The sequence below is a fragment of the Papio anubis genome, chromosome 20 (genome assembly GCF_008728515.1).
Source record: "Papio anubis isolate 15944 chromosome 20, Panubis1.0, whole genome shotgun sequence".
In the NCBI taxonomy this organism is placed as follows: Eukaryota; Metazoa; Chordata; class Mammalia; order Primates; family Cercopithecidae; genus Papio; species Papio anubis.
In genome coordinates, this window is record NC_044995.1 from 35,288,368 (window position 1) to 35,301,290 (window position 12,923).

The 12,923-nt window shown below is 50.2% G+C and overlaps 1 protein-coding gene across 3 annotated transcripts in view; it reads right to left on the minus strand.

The window, feature by feature from the left end:
• The window catches only part of SIN3B (SIN3 transcription regulator family member B), a 50,496-nt gene that overhangs the window by 22,182 nt on the left and 15,391 nt on the right, over positions 1–12,923 (minus strand). For all 3 annotated transcript variants that reach the window (XM_021930848.2, XM_021930847.2, XM_021930846.2), the window contains exons 5-8: positions 10,906–11,049; positions 6,219–6,341; positions 4,749–4,838; positions 3,651–3,769 (exon numbers count right to left, since the gene is read on the minus strand). In XM_021930848.2, coding sequence (XP_021786540.1) covers positions 3,651–3,769; positions 4,749–4,838; positions 6,219–6,341; positions 10,906–11,049 — 476 coding nt within the window. The remainder of the gene's footprint in view (positions 1–3,650; positions 3,770–4,748; positions 4,839–6,218; positions 6,342–10,905; positions 11,050–12,923) is intronic.

Consider the following 12,923-nt stretch of genomic DNA (forward strand, 5'->3'; position numbering starts at 1 on the left):
CGTGATCACAGCTCACTGCAGCCTTGAACCTATTTTCCATTAGTTCCAGCCTGGGCAACAGAGCAAACTGTCTCAAAACAAACAAACAAATGTATATACACACACACACATACACACACACATATATTTTTTAAGTTAACGCAAAAGGGCTCACACAGCACCTGTCCCCAGGGTTGATTTAACTTTTTCCCGTTTAGAGAAAAAAAAAAAAAAAAGTCCAACTTACTGCCAGCGCTCATTTAATTTTACATAAACACACTCTTTGAATCTGAAGCAAATCTGATTTTCAATGTGAAAGTGAAATATAAAAACTGTTCTTGGAGTTATTTCTAAACAGAACATCAGAATCATCTGAATCACCAGAATCGTCTATTTTGGAACAGTCAGATTCATCAAACGAATCTTTGGCAAACAACTGTTTGAGAACAATGTTAACATCAAACGTAGGAATGCTGTATTTTCCAAGATTTGACATTTTCAGTGATCAAGAATTACTATATTTTGTAACTGGAAATATCACTACTAAAAGCAGAATGCTACACATAAAATGGTATCTTTTATTTCCAAAGTTGATATGAGAGCAATGCAAAAATAGTAATAAAAATGAGATGCTGCACGGCAAAGTTATCTCGGGGTAAACGCTGCAGCCCCAAGTGCCGTCAACCACTATCCTTGGAGTAAATGGGAAAAGGGTTAAGGAAGGACTGAATGGGCTGATCACGTAACATGTGCACCCACCATGTGCGAGAACCATTGAAAAAAAGAATCATGGCCAGGCATGGCGGCTCATGCCCATAATCTCAGCACTTTGGGAGACCGAGGCAGGCAGACCGCTTGAGGTCAGGAGTTCGACACCAGCCTGGCCAACATGGCAAAACCCCACCTCTACTAAAAACACAAAAATTAGCCAGGTATGGTGGTGCACATCTGTAATCCCAGCTACATGGGAGGATGAGGCAGGAGAATCGCTTGAACCCGATTGGAGGTTGCAGTGAGCCAAGATCGTGCCACTGCACTCCAGCCTGGGCAACAGAGCAAGACTCTGTCTTGAAAAAAAAAAAAAACTTCACGTGTTAATTTTTCTTGATACTCTTCCTTTCTTTAGGTCGATCCAAGTTTGTGACTTACATCATTTCCTTCTGCTGGAAAAAACCTCTCTTTTCCTTTCATTGGTGAGATTCTATTGTATTTGAAGGGCCCTGCAGGTAGTACCGACCTGCAGCTCTCGAGAACTCCACGTAGGTCGGTACATTCACTATCCCCATTTTACAGCAAGGAAACAGAGGCTCAGACTGCCCAAGTGATGCACCCCGGTCACAGGGCTGATGTGCAGGAAGCAACACTGGCTCCAGCTGGCTCCCAGGTCTCACACAGCGCTCACAAGCCCCCTACCCCTACTGTGCACGCTCCTGTGAGCCCAAGAGCAGACACGAGTGTACACAGTTGCTCCCAGGCCCCTCCACCCAGTCCCAGTCCCCTCCTGAGGCTGACCTGGCCACCAGGGGTTAGAAGCTGCTCTTAGACCTGACCAGTAATGAGGCTTCCCTTTGTGCAACAGAGGTGTTAATTTTTTTTTGGATACAGGGTCTCACTCTGTCACCCAGGCTAGAGTACAGTGGCGTGATCACAGCTCACTGCAGCCTTGACCTCCCAGGTTCAAGCTATCCTTCCAGCTGAGCCTCCCAAGTAGCTGGGCCAAGAGGCGTGTGCCACCACCCCCGACTAATTTTTATATTTTTTAGCAGACAGAGTTTAGCCATGTTGCCCAGACTGGTCTCTAATTCCTGACATCAAGTGATCCACCCACCTTGGCCTCCCAAAATGTTGGGATTACAGGTGTGAGCCATCGTACCCAATCCGAGCCCGACCCAGGTGTTAGAATTTTTTTTTTTTTTTTTTTTTGGAGACCAAGTCTCGCTCTTGTCGCCCAGGCGGAGTACAATGGCGCGATCTTGGCTCACTGCAACCTCCGCCTCCTGGGTTCAAGCAATTCTCCTGCCTCAGCCTCCCAAGTAGCTGGGATTACAGGTGCCCGCCACCATGCCCAGCTAATTTTTGTATTTTTAGTAGAGATAGAGTTTCACCATGTTGGCCAGGCTTGTCTCGAACTCCTGACCTCAGGCGATCCGCCCACCTCAGCCTCCCAAAGTGCTGGGATTACAGGCACGAGCTGCTGTGCCTGGCCCAAGTGTTAGAATTTTTTAAAGTATTTAACAGGTGAATCTCCAGGGAATTATGCTGGGGGGGGGGGGAGTTTCTCCCAGAGGGTTCCTCCTGTACAGTTCCGTTACAGTAACATCAGTGTCTAGAGAACAGATAAGTGGCTGCCAGGGGTTTGAACAGACTCCAGCTGAGGCAGGGTTTTGGGATGGAGATGAAAGGTCAAGGCCAGAAAAACCCTGACAGTCCTGAAGCTATTCAGGATCCTCACTGCGGCAGATACACGACCCTTCACAGTGAGAAAGTTGTATAAAAACACACACACCAGACGTGTACGAGTAACATGGAGAGTCTGGAAAGATCGGGGGTTGTGTGAGAGTCAATACAGGAAGTCCTCACTCAACATCATCAACAGGTTTTAGGAAGTTGTGACTTTAAGTGAAAAGATGTGTAACAAAACCAATTTTGCCACAAGCTAATTGACACATAAACAAGAATGAAGTTCCTACAGCATATTTCTGGTCACAAAACCATCATCAAATTTCTAAAGAGAGATCGAAACACTTCTAAAATTAAACACTGAAATGAATGCAAGCCACACGTACACATAAAAAAGATGAGTAAAAACAAGTAAAATAATGATTTACCCAATTATCCCAATTCAGGGTCTTGGGTGGCCGGACCCCATCCCAGCAGCTCAGAGCACCAGGGGGGCACCCACCCTGGACAGGATGCCAGCTCACTGCAGGGCGCTCACCCCGCCACACTCACTCAGGCTGGGGCCATGGAGACTCACCGCTTCACCTACACTTAACCTAACATGCACATCTTTGGGATGCGGGAGAAAATCCACACAGACATGGGGAGAACGTGCAAACTCCACTCAGACCAGAAATGAATGTTTTTTTCTCATCGGTGTTACAATAGTGTTAAACGAAAAGGCATTGGCCGGGGCGGTGGCTCAAGCCGGTAATCCCAGCACTTTGGGAGGCCGAGACGGGCGGATCACGAGGTCAGGAGATCGAGACCATCCTGGCTAACATGGTGAAACCCCGTCTCTATTAAGAAATACAAAAAAACTAGCCGGGCGAGGTGGCGGGCGCCTGTAGTCCTAGCTACTCGGGAGGCTGAGGCCGGAGAATGGGGTGAACCCGGGAGGCGGAGCTTGCAGTGAGCTGAGATCCGGCCACTGCACTCCAGCCTGGGCGACAGAGCGAGACTCCATCTCAAAAAAAAAAAAAAAAAAGGCATTATTCGAGGACCCTGTATTCTGGTGAGGATACTGACTACAGATGTTACTGTTAAAGGAACCAGCTGGAGGATACCCAGGTGGTGTATCGCTCCTTACAAATGCATGGGAATTGGTAATTATCTCAATCACGTCAATTAATAAACAGGACTTTAGTAAAGCACAAAGTAACTAAAAACCAAGTAGATGGAGTTGACAGGACAGAACCCCCATGGGGAGCCCCGGGAAGTCAGCTGCTCACCCCAGAAATGGGCTGACGAGCTGCAGGAGCTCAGAGCCAGACACCAGCTCCTGGTTGAAGAGTGCGATGCAGCGGAGGAAGTTTTCGTACACCTCCTGGCTCTTCAGCACCCGGCGGACCTGCGGAGAGAGCAGTCAGGGACCACTGTGAACCCCCGCTCCTCAGCCTCTGGGCCTGGCTCACTTGGAAGTGAGCGTTTGCACACACATGGGTGTGCGATATGGGAACCAGCTGTGTCTGTAAGTAAATGAGATCTGTGCTGCAATTCACACAGCCCATGCACGCAATCCATGCACCAATTCACGGCCTGTGCACACGATCTGTGCAGCAATTCACATCCCATGCGTGTAATCTGTGTAGCAATTCACACAGCATGGGCACAAGATCCATGCTGCAATTCACAGCCCATACACGCCATCTGTGCAGCAATTCACACAGTTTGGGTACACGATCTGCACAGGAATTCACACAGTCTGTGCATGCAATCCGTGCAGCAATTCACAGTTTGTGCACACGATCTGTGCAATTCACACAGACCGTGCACGCCATCCGTGCAGCAAATCACACAGCCTGTGCACGCAATCGTGCAGCAATTCACAGTCCACGCATGCAATCCATGCAATTCACACAGTCTGTGAAAGCACTCTGTGCAGCAATTCACAGTTTGTGCACGCAGTCCTTGCAGCAATTCACACAGTCTGTGCACGCGATCTGTGCAGCAACTCAGCCCATGTACACAGCCACCTTGTTTGCTCTGCCCACAGACCCTGGGCGGGAACCCCACAATCATCCCTGATACACAAAAAAGCTACACAGCTGCAGGGTGGCAGACGTGTATGTCTTCATACTCTGCTTGGACTCTCAGCACCCACTGTGGACTCCCGCCCACACCACACGCCTGGGCTGCAAGGTGGCCCACACTCCCTTCTGCAGTGAAAGCTGGGGGCCGGCCCCATCCCCCTGGTCCCACCTGTTCCATCCTCAGAGTGCACCCACCTTACCTGCCCCCCTCCCCCAGTCCTGGGGCAGGCCCAGGGAGCATCAGCCCACCCAGCTGGACATGGCATCCCTGAGATGGAAGCCAGGGCCCACCCTCACCTTGTCAAAGAAAGAAAATTCCTGCAGAGTCCCGTACTTCCCCACCGCAGCGATGGACAGGTCTTTGGTACCACGAAGTTTCATTTTTTTCTGTGGGGAGAAATTCCATGCAGTTAACTCTGCCTCCCACCGGTGGCCTCTATCCATTGCTGTCACAGAGTCACAAGAAGGCTAAGATCATGCTTTCCTTTGGGAACTGCCACAAGGTGCTCAGTGAGGGATAGGCAGGAGCCTCCCAGTTACCTAGGATCCCCGAGATGACACCTCTGCAGCTACCCGCCACTGCCAAATCTGGGATCTCCATCTCAGAGGGTAGGGCTTTGGGTAACAGGCAACACTGCCACAGCATCCAAACGGCAAGGGAGATGTGCCCCTGGCTACGACAACCTCAGAATCCTCTCCCTGTTTTGTCCTGAGGGCCAAGACAGCAACAAGAAGCGGACAGGAAGAGGGTTGCACTGGGAAGACCCTGGAGAAGCCAAGTGTTGAGTCTGCAGGCTTTTGTTTCTAAGCTGGACTTGGACCTGAACTTGGACACACAATCATGGCAAGAAGGACAACACTGTCCATCCAGAACTATCTCCAAAGTGCCTGAAGAATGGGGATGAGCTGGGTACAGGGGTTCACGCCTGTAATCCCAACACTTTGGGAGGCTGAGGTGGGAGGACTGTTTGAACCCAGGAGTTTGAGACCAGCCTGGCCAACATGGTGAAACCTCATCTCTACAAAAAGGTGTGGTGGCGCACACCTGTGGTCCCAGCTACTTGGAAGGCTGAGGTGAGAGGACAGCTAGAGCCCAGAGGTCAAGGCTGACTGTGCCACTGCACTCCAGCCTGGGTGGCAGAGTGAAAGCCCATTCCCCCACCAAAGAAAGAATGATGAGGACATGCCAAAAGGACACAGGAGCCAAAGGGACCCTACCGGCCAAATGTGGAACAGCATGGACATCAACACTAGAACGGATTATAACCCAGAGTCCATATCTAATATACATAACTAAATAAATGGGAGAACGAGGAAGTTCCCACCAATAGTAGAAAGCCAAGTAGTAACCGCACGAGGAATAATGGAATCGGAAAACCACCACTGCAGGTGAAGGGCATGACAGGATCTCTGCCCTCAGCTCTGCAGTGACCAACCCGAACAAACGTGCATGGTGGCCTTGCCTGTGAGAGAGTCCCGAGGGTGAAAAGGAGACTGAGTGGTACACCGTGTTTCTTGGGACCTAGGGCGGGGGTAACACTCCTTCCTCCTCTGCTTCACAATAATCTCATGGGACAGGGAGAACGGATCAACAGCCACCTTAGAGGAGAGCCGACTTCCAAAGGTCCCACCGCTGGTGAATCTCACACAGCCCCAGTTCCAGGCCCAAACCCCTGCGGGGGCCTCTGTTCCCTGGCCACCTGCTGGGAAGGCCCGATTTGCTGGGGCCCCTGCACGCGAGCACGGCTGCGCGCGGCTGACAGGTACCTTGGCGGGTGCAGACACGGGGCGGAGGAGCGAGGGCCGGGAGCGCTTCCTGCTGTGCTCTGGGGTCTTGTCGTGCTCGTTCTTCTGCACACTGTGCATCTCGCATGGCCCGTTTCCTGTAAACTGAGGACACACGTGGGAGGTGGTCAGCACCGGAGACATGGCTGGGCCCATGCACCAGAGCATGCAGAGCTGCTTCTAGCTCAGCCCACAGCCCGGTGGGCACTGGTGGCCACAGGCGCCAGGCCAGATGCTCCGTCAGTGCGTGAGGTGACTCCAGCAAGACGCTCACATTCCAAGGTAACCGAATCATCACAGACTAACACTGCCAGGCTGGGAGAAGGTTCCTGTGAGGCCTTTATGGGTGAGGGAGGGAGAGGGGCCAGGGGTTTCAGGAGGGAGACACCTGAGTTGGGTCTTCCCATGTGGGGGCTCATGTGGCGAGCCACTGGTGGGGCACCTCGCCGCGTGCATGCCAGTGCCACAGAAACACAAGGTGCAGTGGACAGAGAAACAGGCAGCAAGGGGAAGTGGCTGATTTTCGCCAGGGCACTGGTGGGGGCCTTGGGGCCAGGTTTTGAAGTCTTTTCTATGAATGAGAAAGCGTTTCTGGGGGATGATGTCGTCACTTGCTGGGAGCGGAGTGGGGCTCGTGACTGGTTTGGGGCCTGCCTCCCAGGCTCTACACCAGCCATCGGCTAACAGGTCAAGGATGCTTGTCCCGAGAAGGGTGCCTACAGGGTGCCAATGACATTACAAAGAACTGTTTTGCAACAGTCTATTATGAACATACTGGAAGGCTGGACGGGCAGGGGACGATGGACAGACCGCAGCTTTTCTGCAGGATGTGGGCAGGGCTGGAGAGGCCCCTACAAGGTTCTGTGCTACTGCGGTCACCTCCATCGTACTCCCCCTTCCCCTGCCACCACAGGACCGGCACAAAAAGACACCTCTAAAGACCTAAAGTGTGGGTGAGGTGGACAAGTCATGGTGCATCTGAACAAATCAGCCAGCAGCGATCAGATACCATGAGCTGGCTCTGGGCTGCTGTCAGAGACAGGCATACCTGAAATAAAACAAACAAACAACAACAACAAAAATAAATAAATAAGGAAAAAACCCAAAAAGCCAAGGGGCAGAACAAACAGGATGGCGTGTGTTACTTTGTAAAAAGTATTTGTTACACATGCAAAGGAAATTTCTGGAAAGATATAAGACACTTAGAAGTGCTAACCTCTGAACAGAACTGAGTCAAGGGAGAGGAAGTTTGCATTAAAAATTTGATACTCCTGCTAATACTTATTTTTTCATTAGTGTATACTGTTTTTACAATAATAATAAAGACATTATTTAGCCACAATACTACTACTACTAATAAAGACTTACTATTCAGCCACAGCCAAGACTCAGAAGAATTAAACTTATTTGGGGGGAATAATTACCCAAAACTCAAGGTTATTTCGAGAGCTGTAAGTGGAGACTTTGGCATCTACACAACAATTCTCCACTGGTACATCTTTTTTTTTTTTTTTGAGACGGAGTCTCGCTCTGTCACCCAGGCTAGAGTGCAGTGGTGTGATCTCAGCTCACTGCAACCTCTGTCTCCTGGGTTCAAGTAATTCTCTTGCCTCAGCCTTTCGAGTAGCTGGGATTACAGGCACGAGCCACCACATGTGGCAATTTTTTGTGGATGCTGGAACAGGTGCAAACTGATTCTCAAAAGATGCAGCTGGGCAACCATATGACAAATGCTGAACAAGAACAGGGGACCTGGAGGGGAAACCTGCGACGCGTCCAGTCAAGTTCACCAAGCAGGTATAGCAGATCTTCCCCAACAGTTCACATGCTTCTTGCTTTTCAGTTAATCTCCCAATCATGTGAACATCTGAGCTAGATGGACCCCCAAAGACCATCTAGGCTAGGGAATGGCAAATAACACAGGGCATGTTTTCATAAATAAAATTTTATCAGCACCTAGCCACACCCATTCCTTTTGTAAAGACTTACTGGTACCCAGTCATGCCCATTCATTTTGTAAATAAAGTTTTGTTGGTACCCAGTCATACCCATTCATTTTGTAAATAAAGTTTTATTGTCACACAGCCCTGCCCAGTCATTGACATATATATTCCATGACTGCTTTCAAGCTACTAGGGCAGAGGTGAGTCTTTACACAGAGATCAGCTGGCCTGCAAAGCCTGTGATATTTACTATCTGGCCCTTTGCAGAAAAGGTTTGCCAACCTCTGATCCAGGCCAGTCAAATTTAATTAGGGCAATGCCAAATTTCATCTTGGTTTCTTTTTCCTACAGTTTTAATATACATCCAAAAGTTAACATAAAGATTATACTTTATGCAACAGATGCTGCAGTGCTTTTAATAATTTTAAAAAGTTGATCCCATCTTTCTAAATATACAAGACGGCTCTAAGAACCCAATACACACTAAAAATCTTAAATTGGTAACAAATGTTATTTAAGAGTCTCATGCTCTACTGACTGAGCTAGCCGGGCGCCCTGCATAAATGCCACTTAAAGAAACCATGGACTGGGCACAACGGCACATGCCTGTAATCCTAACACTTTGGGAGGCCGAGGCGGGAGGATTGCTTGAGGCCAGGAGTCTGAGACCAACCTGGGCAACACTGTGAGACTCTGTCTCTACAATTAAAAAATAAAAGCAGGCCGGGCGCAGTGGCTCACGCCTGTAATCCCAGCACTTTGGGAGACTGAGGCAGGTGGATTGCTTGAGGCCAGGAGCTCGAGACCAGTCTGGGCAACATGGCGAATCCCTGTCTCTATAAAAAATACAAAAATTGGCCTGGCATCGTGGTGGTGCCTGTAGTCCCAGATACTCAGGAGGCTGAGGTGGGAGGATCACCTGAGCCTGGGAGATGGAGGTTGCAGTGAACCGTGATCAATTATGCCACTGCACTCCAGCCTGGGTGACAGAGAGAGAGCTTGTCTCAAAAAATAAAAACAAACAAACTTTAATGCAATAAAACTTCACACACTAATGGCTACTAAAAAAAAAAAAAAGACAAAAAAAGAAAAAAACCTGGAAAAGAACAAATGTTGGCCAAGATGTGGAGAGACAGAAACCGCAGTCCATTGCTGATGGGAATGTAAAATGGTGCGGTCACTGAAGAAAACAGTTTGGAGGCTCTTCAAAAAGTCAAACACAGAATTACCATGTGACCCAGCAATTCCACTCCTAGGTGTCTACCCAAAAGAACTGAAAACAGGTGTTCAAACAAATCCTTGTAATGAATGTTGATGGCGGCACTGTTCACAACAGCCAAAAGGTAGACACAACCCAAATGTCCATCAACAGAATATGGATAAACAGAATGTAGCTCATCCATCTAACAGAGTGTGATTCAGCCAGGAAAAGGAATGGGCACTGAACCATGGTAATACATGGATGAACCTTGAAAATATGATGCTGAGGCCGGGCGCGGTGGCTCAAGCCTGTAATCCCAGCACTTTGGGAGGCCGAGGCGGGCGGATCACGAGGTCAGGAGATCGAGACCATCCTGGCTAACATGGTGAAACCCTGTCTCTACTAAAAATACAAAAAACTAGCCGGGCGTGGTGGCGGGCGCCTGTAGTCCCAGCTACTCGGAGGCTGAGGCAGGAGAATGGCCTGAACCTGGGAGGCGGAGCTTGCAGTGAGCCGAGATCGCGCCACTGCACTCCAGCCTGGGTGACACAGCGCCAGACTCCGTCTCAAAAAAAAAAAAAAAAAAAAAAAAAAAATATGATGCTGAGTGAGAGAAGCCAGACACAAAGGCCACATAGGGTGATATTCCACCAATCTGCAATGTCCAGAATGGGCGAATCAAATTCACAGAGACAGGAAGCACATGGGCAGTTGCCAGGAGCTGGGGGAGGGGAAAGGGGTGGCTGCTGATGGAGATGGGGTCTCCTTTCAAGGGGACGAAAATGTTCTAGAACTAGGTAGTGGTGAAGGTTGTACAACACTGAGGATGTACTACATGCCATGGATTGTTCACTTTCAAAGGTGAATTTGATGTTACATAAATGTCACTTCAATTTTTTTAAAAGTCTTATGTTCACAGTGGGGGAAAAAAGAGGAACTGGAACAGGCAGCCCTGGCAGCTTCAGGCCACAGGCAGGGGAGAAAGGCTGACCGTGCAGGGTGAGCCCTGAGCCTCCCTGTCTAAGGCCCCTCCTCGCCCATCTCTGCTCTCTACCATCATGGTCAGGGCCAGGCCACAGGCCACCCCTGGCTCTTCCAGATCCAACCTGCTGGAGCTCCAGATCGGTCTCACCCAACAGGGGAAGCAATGGTGGGGGACCCAGCCCTCCTGCAGCTTCCCACAGGGCTGGGCTCCCAGGCAGGATGGGGCTCTGCAGAGCAGGCACAGGAGGTGGAACCCCCGGGCCCATCATCTCCATTGGAACATGCTCTCTGCTTCCCAAACCACCCCAAGACCCGGGTACTGTCTGTACAGAGAAGCACCTTGGAGAATCGTTTACGAGCTTGCTGGGCAGGTGGAGCCTACAGTGAGGAACCCCTGGGTATCCCAACCTGCGTAGCTTCTGGGGGACCCCAACTGTGTCCTGGAGGGTGGATGGGCCTGGCCCAGCCCTGGGTCAAGCTGGCTGGAGCCCTCCCTCCTCACTGAGGCCCCCGAAGCTAGGCAGGGGCTCTCTGCACTCACCAGAGACCGCTTGGCTTCGGGCAGGAATTGTCCAAACTCGGAGAGCAGGTCCTCCTGGCCCCGGAAGAGGTTGGCCACCTCGGTGAACACCTCCTCTTCGGACATGCCTCGGAACGGTCGGCCCCTCGTGTTCAGCTGCTCCTTCTGCCAGTTTTCAGGAAAGGGAAAACAAGTCATTAGCCAAGGAGTGCTATGCCCTGGGCTGGGACACTCAGGCAGCCCTCTGTGAAGGGGACGGGATGACGCTCAGGAAAGAGCACCTGCCGGAGGAGCCCACAGGACTGTCTGCTCACGTGTGCACCTTGCTGCCCAGCATGGCCTGAGCCCCAGCCATGGGCAGGGCCTGTCCAGGAGTATGGGGGGGTCTCGAGGAGGGACACCCAGCAGTGTCCACGAGCAGAGGAGGCAGGGAGGTGTGAGGCTGGCTGGAATCAGGGGTGGGCTGGGGAAGTACAAGGTCAGGGGCAAACCCCAGGCCTTCCCAAGGGAAATGGGGAGTATGGAACAGGGGAGCGCTGGGCCATGAAAGGAAGGGACTTCTACGCCGAGGCACCTATTGGCCCAGAGTCACTGAGACCCAAAGAAAATGGCCTGATCCAGAGCTTAAAGCAACAAGAGGACCAAAGGGAATCCAGGTTAGAAGGCAGAAATGGGCCAGCAAAACCGAGATGGCTGTTAGAAATATGTCCTTATCAATTTTACACCCAAGACTGTCACAGAACCAGAGGCAGTGGAGCCGGAGCCTCCCAGATAATATGGCGTGGCTTCCAGAGTCCCACTCCACGGCTGCAAAGCAGGAGGAGTCCCTGCGCTGGCACCTCCCGCCCCTCTGCGCCCACTGCAGCCTGTGGGAAGGGAAGCAAGTTTTAAATCTTGGCACCAGTGGCACCTAAACTGCATGGGATAAAAACACCACCCTTCCAAAAAGTCATCAAAAGCCACTAAAAAGCAAAACTTAAAAATGAGCAAAGGCCACTCAGTTCAGATAATAAATAGAAATGATCCATCTGCATACAGACAGAATGACGACCACATTGACTGAAGTTTAGAGAAACAATTTAGGCTGGGCATGATGGCTCATGCCTATAATTCCAGCACTTTGGGAGGCTGAGGCAGGAGACTGGCTTCAGTCCAGGAGTTCAAGACCAGCCTGGGCAATACAGTGAGACCCTATCTTTACAAAAAATTTTATACTTGATCTTAGCCAAAAGGCTGAGAAATGATTTTTTTAAAAAATATTTAAACATTATGTAGGCATAGTGACACCCTCCTGTGGTCCTAGTTACTTGGGAGGCTGAGGCAAGAGGATTGCTTAGGCCCATGACCTCAAGGCTGCAGTAAGCTACGACCATGACAGTGCATACTCCAGCCTGGGCAACAGAGCAAGATCTTATCTAAAATAAATAAAGAAGAAAAGAAACAATGACCAAACTGACTGATGTTTAAAGAAACAATTTAAAACAGTGCCACAGCCATCTTCTGCTCATCTGACTACGCAGACAGAAGAGGCTGGGATTTCCGATGAGGGTGTGGGGAACTGGTGCTCTCAAACATGGAAGGCAAGACCAGGCGCAGTGGCTCACACCTGTAATCCCACCACTTTGGGAGGCCGAGGCAGGCAGATCACCTGAGGTCAGGAGTTCAAGACCAGCCTGGCCAACACACGGTGAAATTCTACCTCCAATAAAAATACAAAAATTACCCAGGTGTGGTGGCGCGTGCCTGTAGTCCCAGCTACTTGGGAGACTGAAGCAGGAGAATCACTTGAGCCCGGGAGGTGGAGGCTGCAGTGAGCCGAGATTGCGCTACTGCACTCCAGTCTGGGTGACAGAGTAAGACTCCGTCTCAAAAAAACAAACAATCAAACACCTAAGGCAGAAATACCACCTTTTAGAGGGAAATTTAGTGATCTCTATGAATGCATAGTACACCCTCAACTTAGAGAAGCAGTTCGTGGAAATTCATGCTGCAGAGTCAGTTCTGCTAGAATGCTTATTTTGAACAAGACGTCTGTCTAA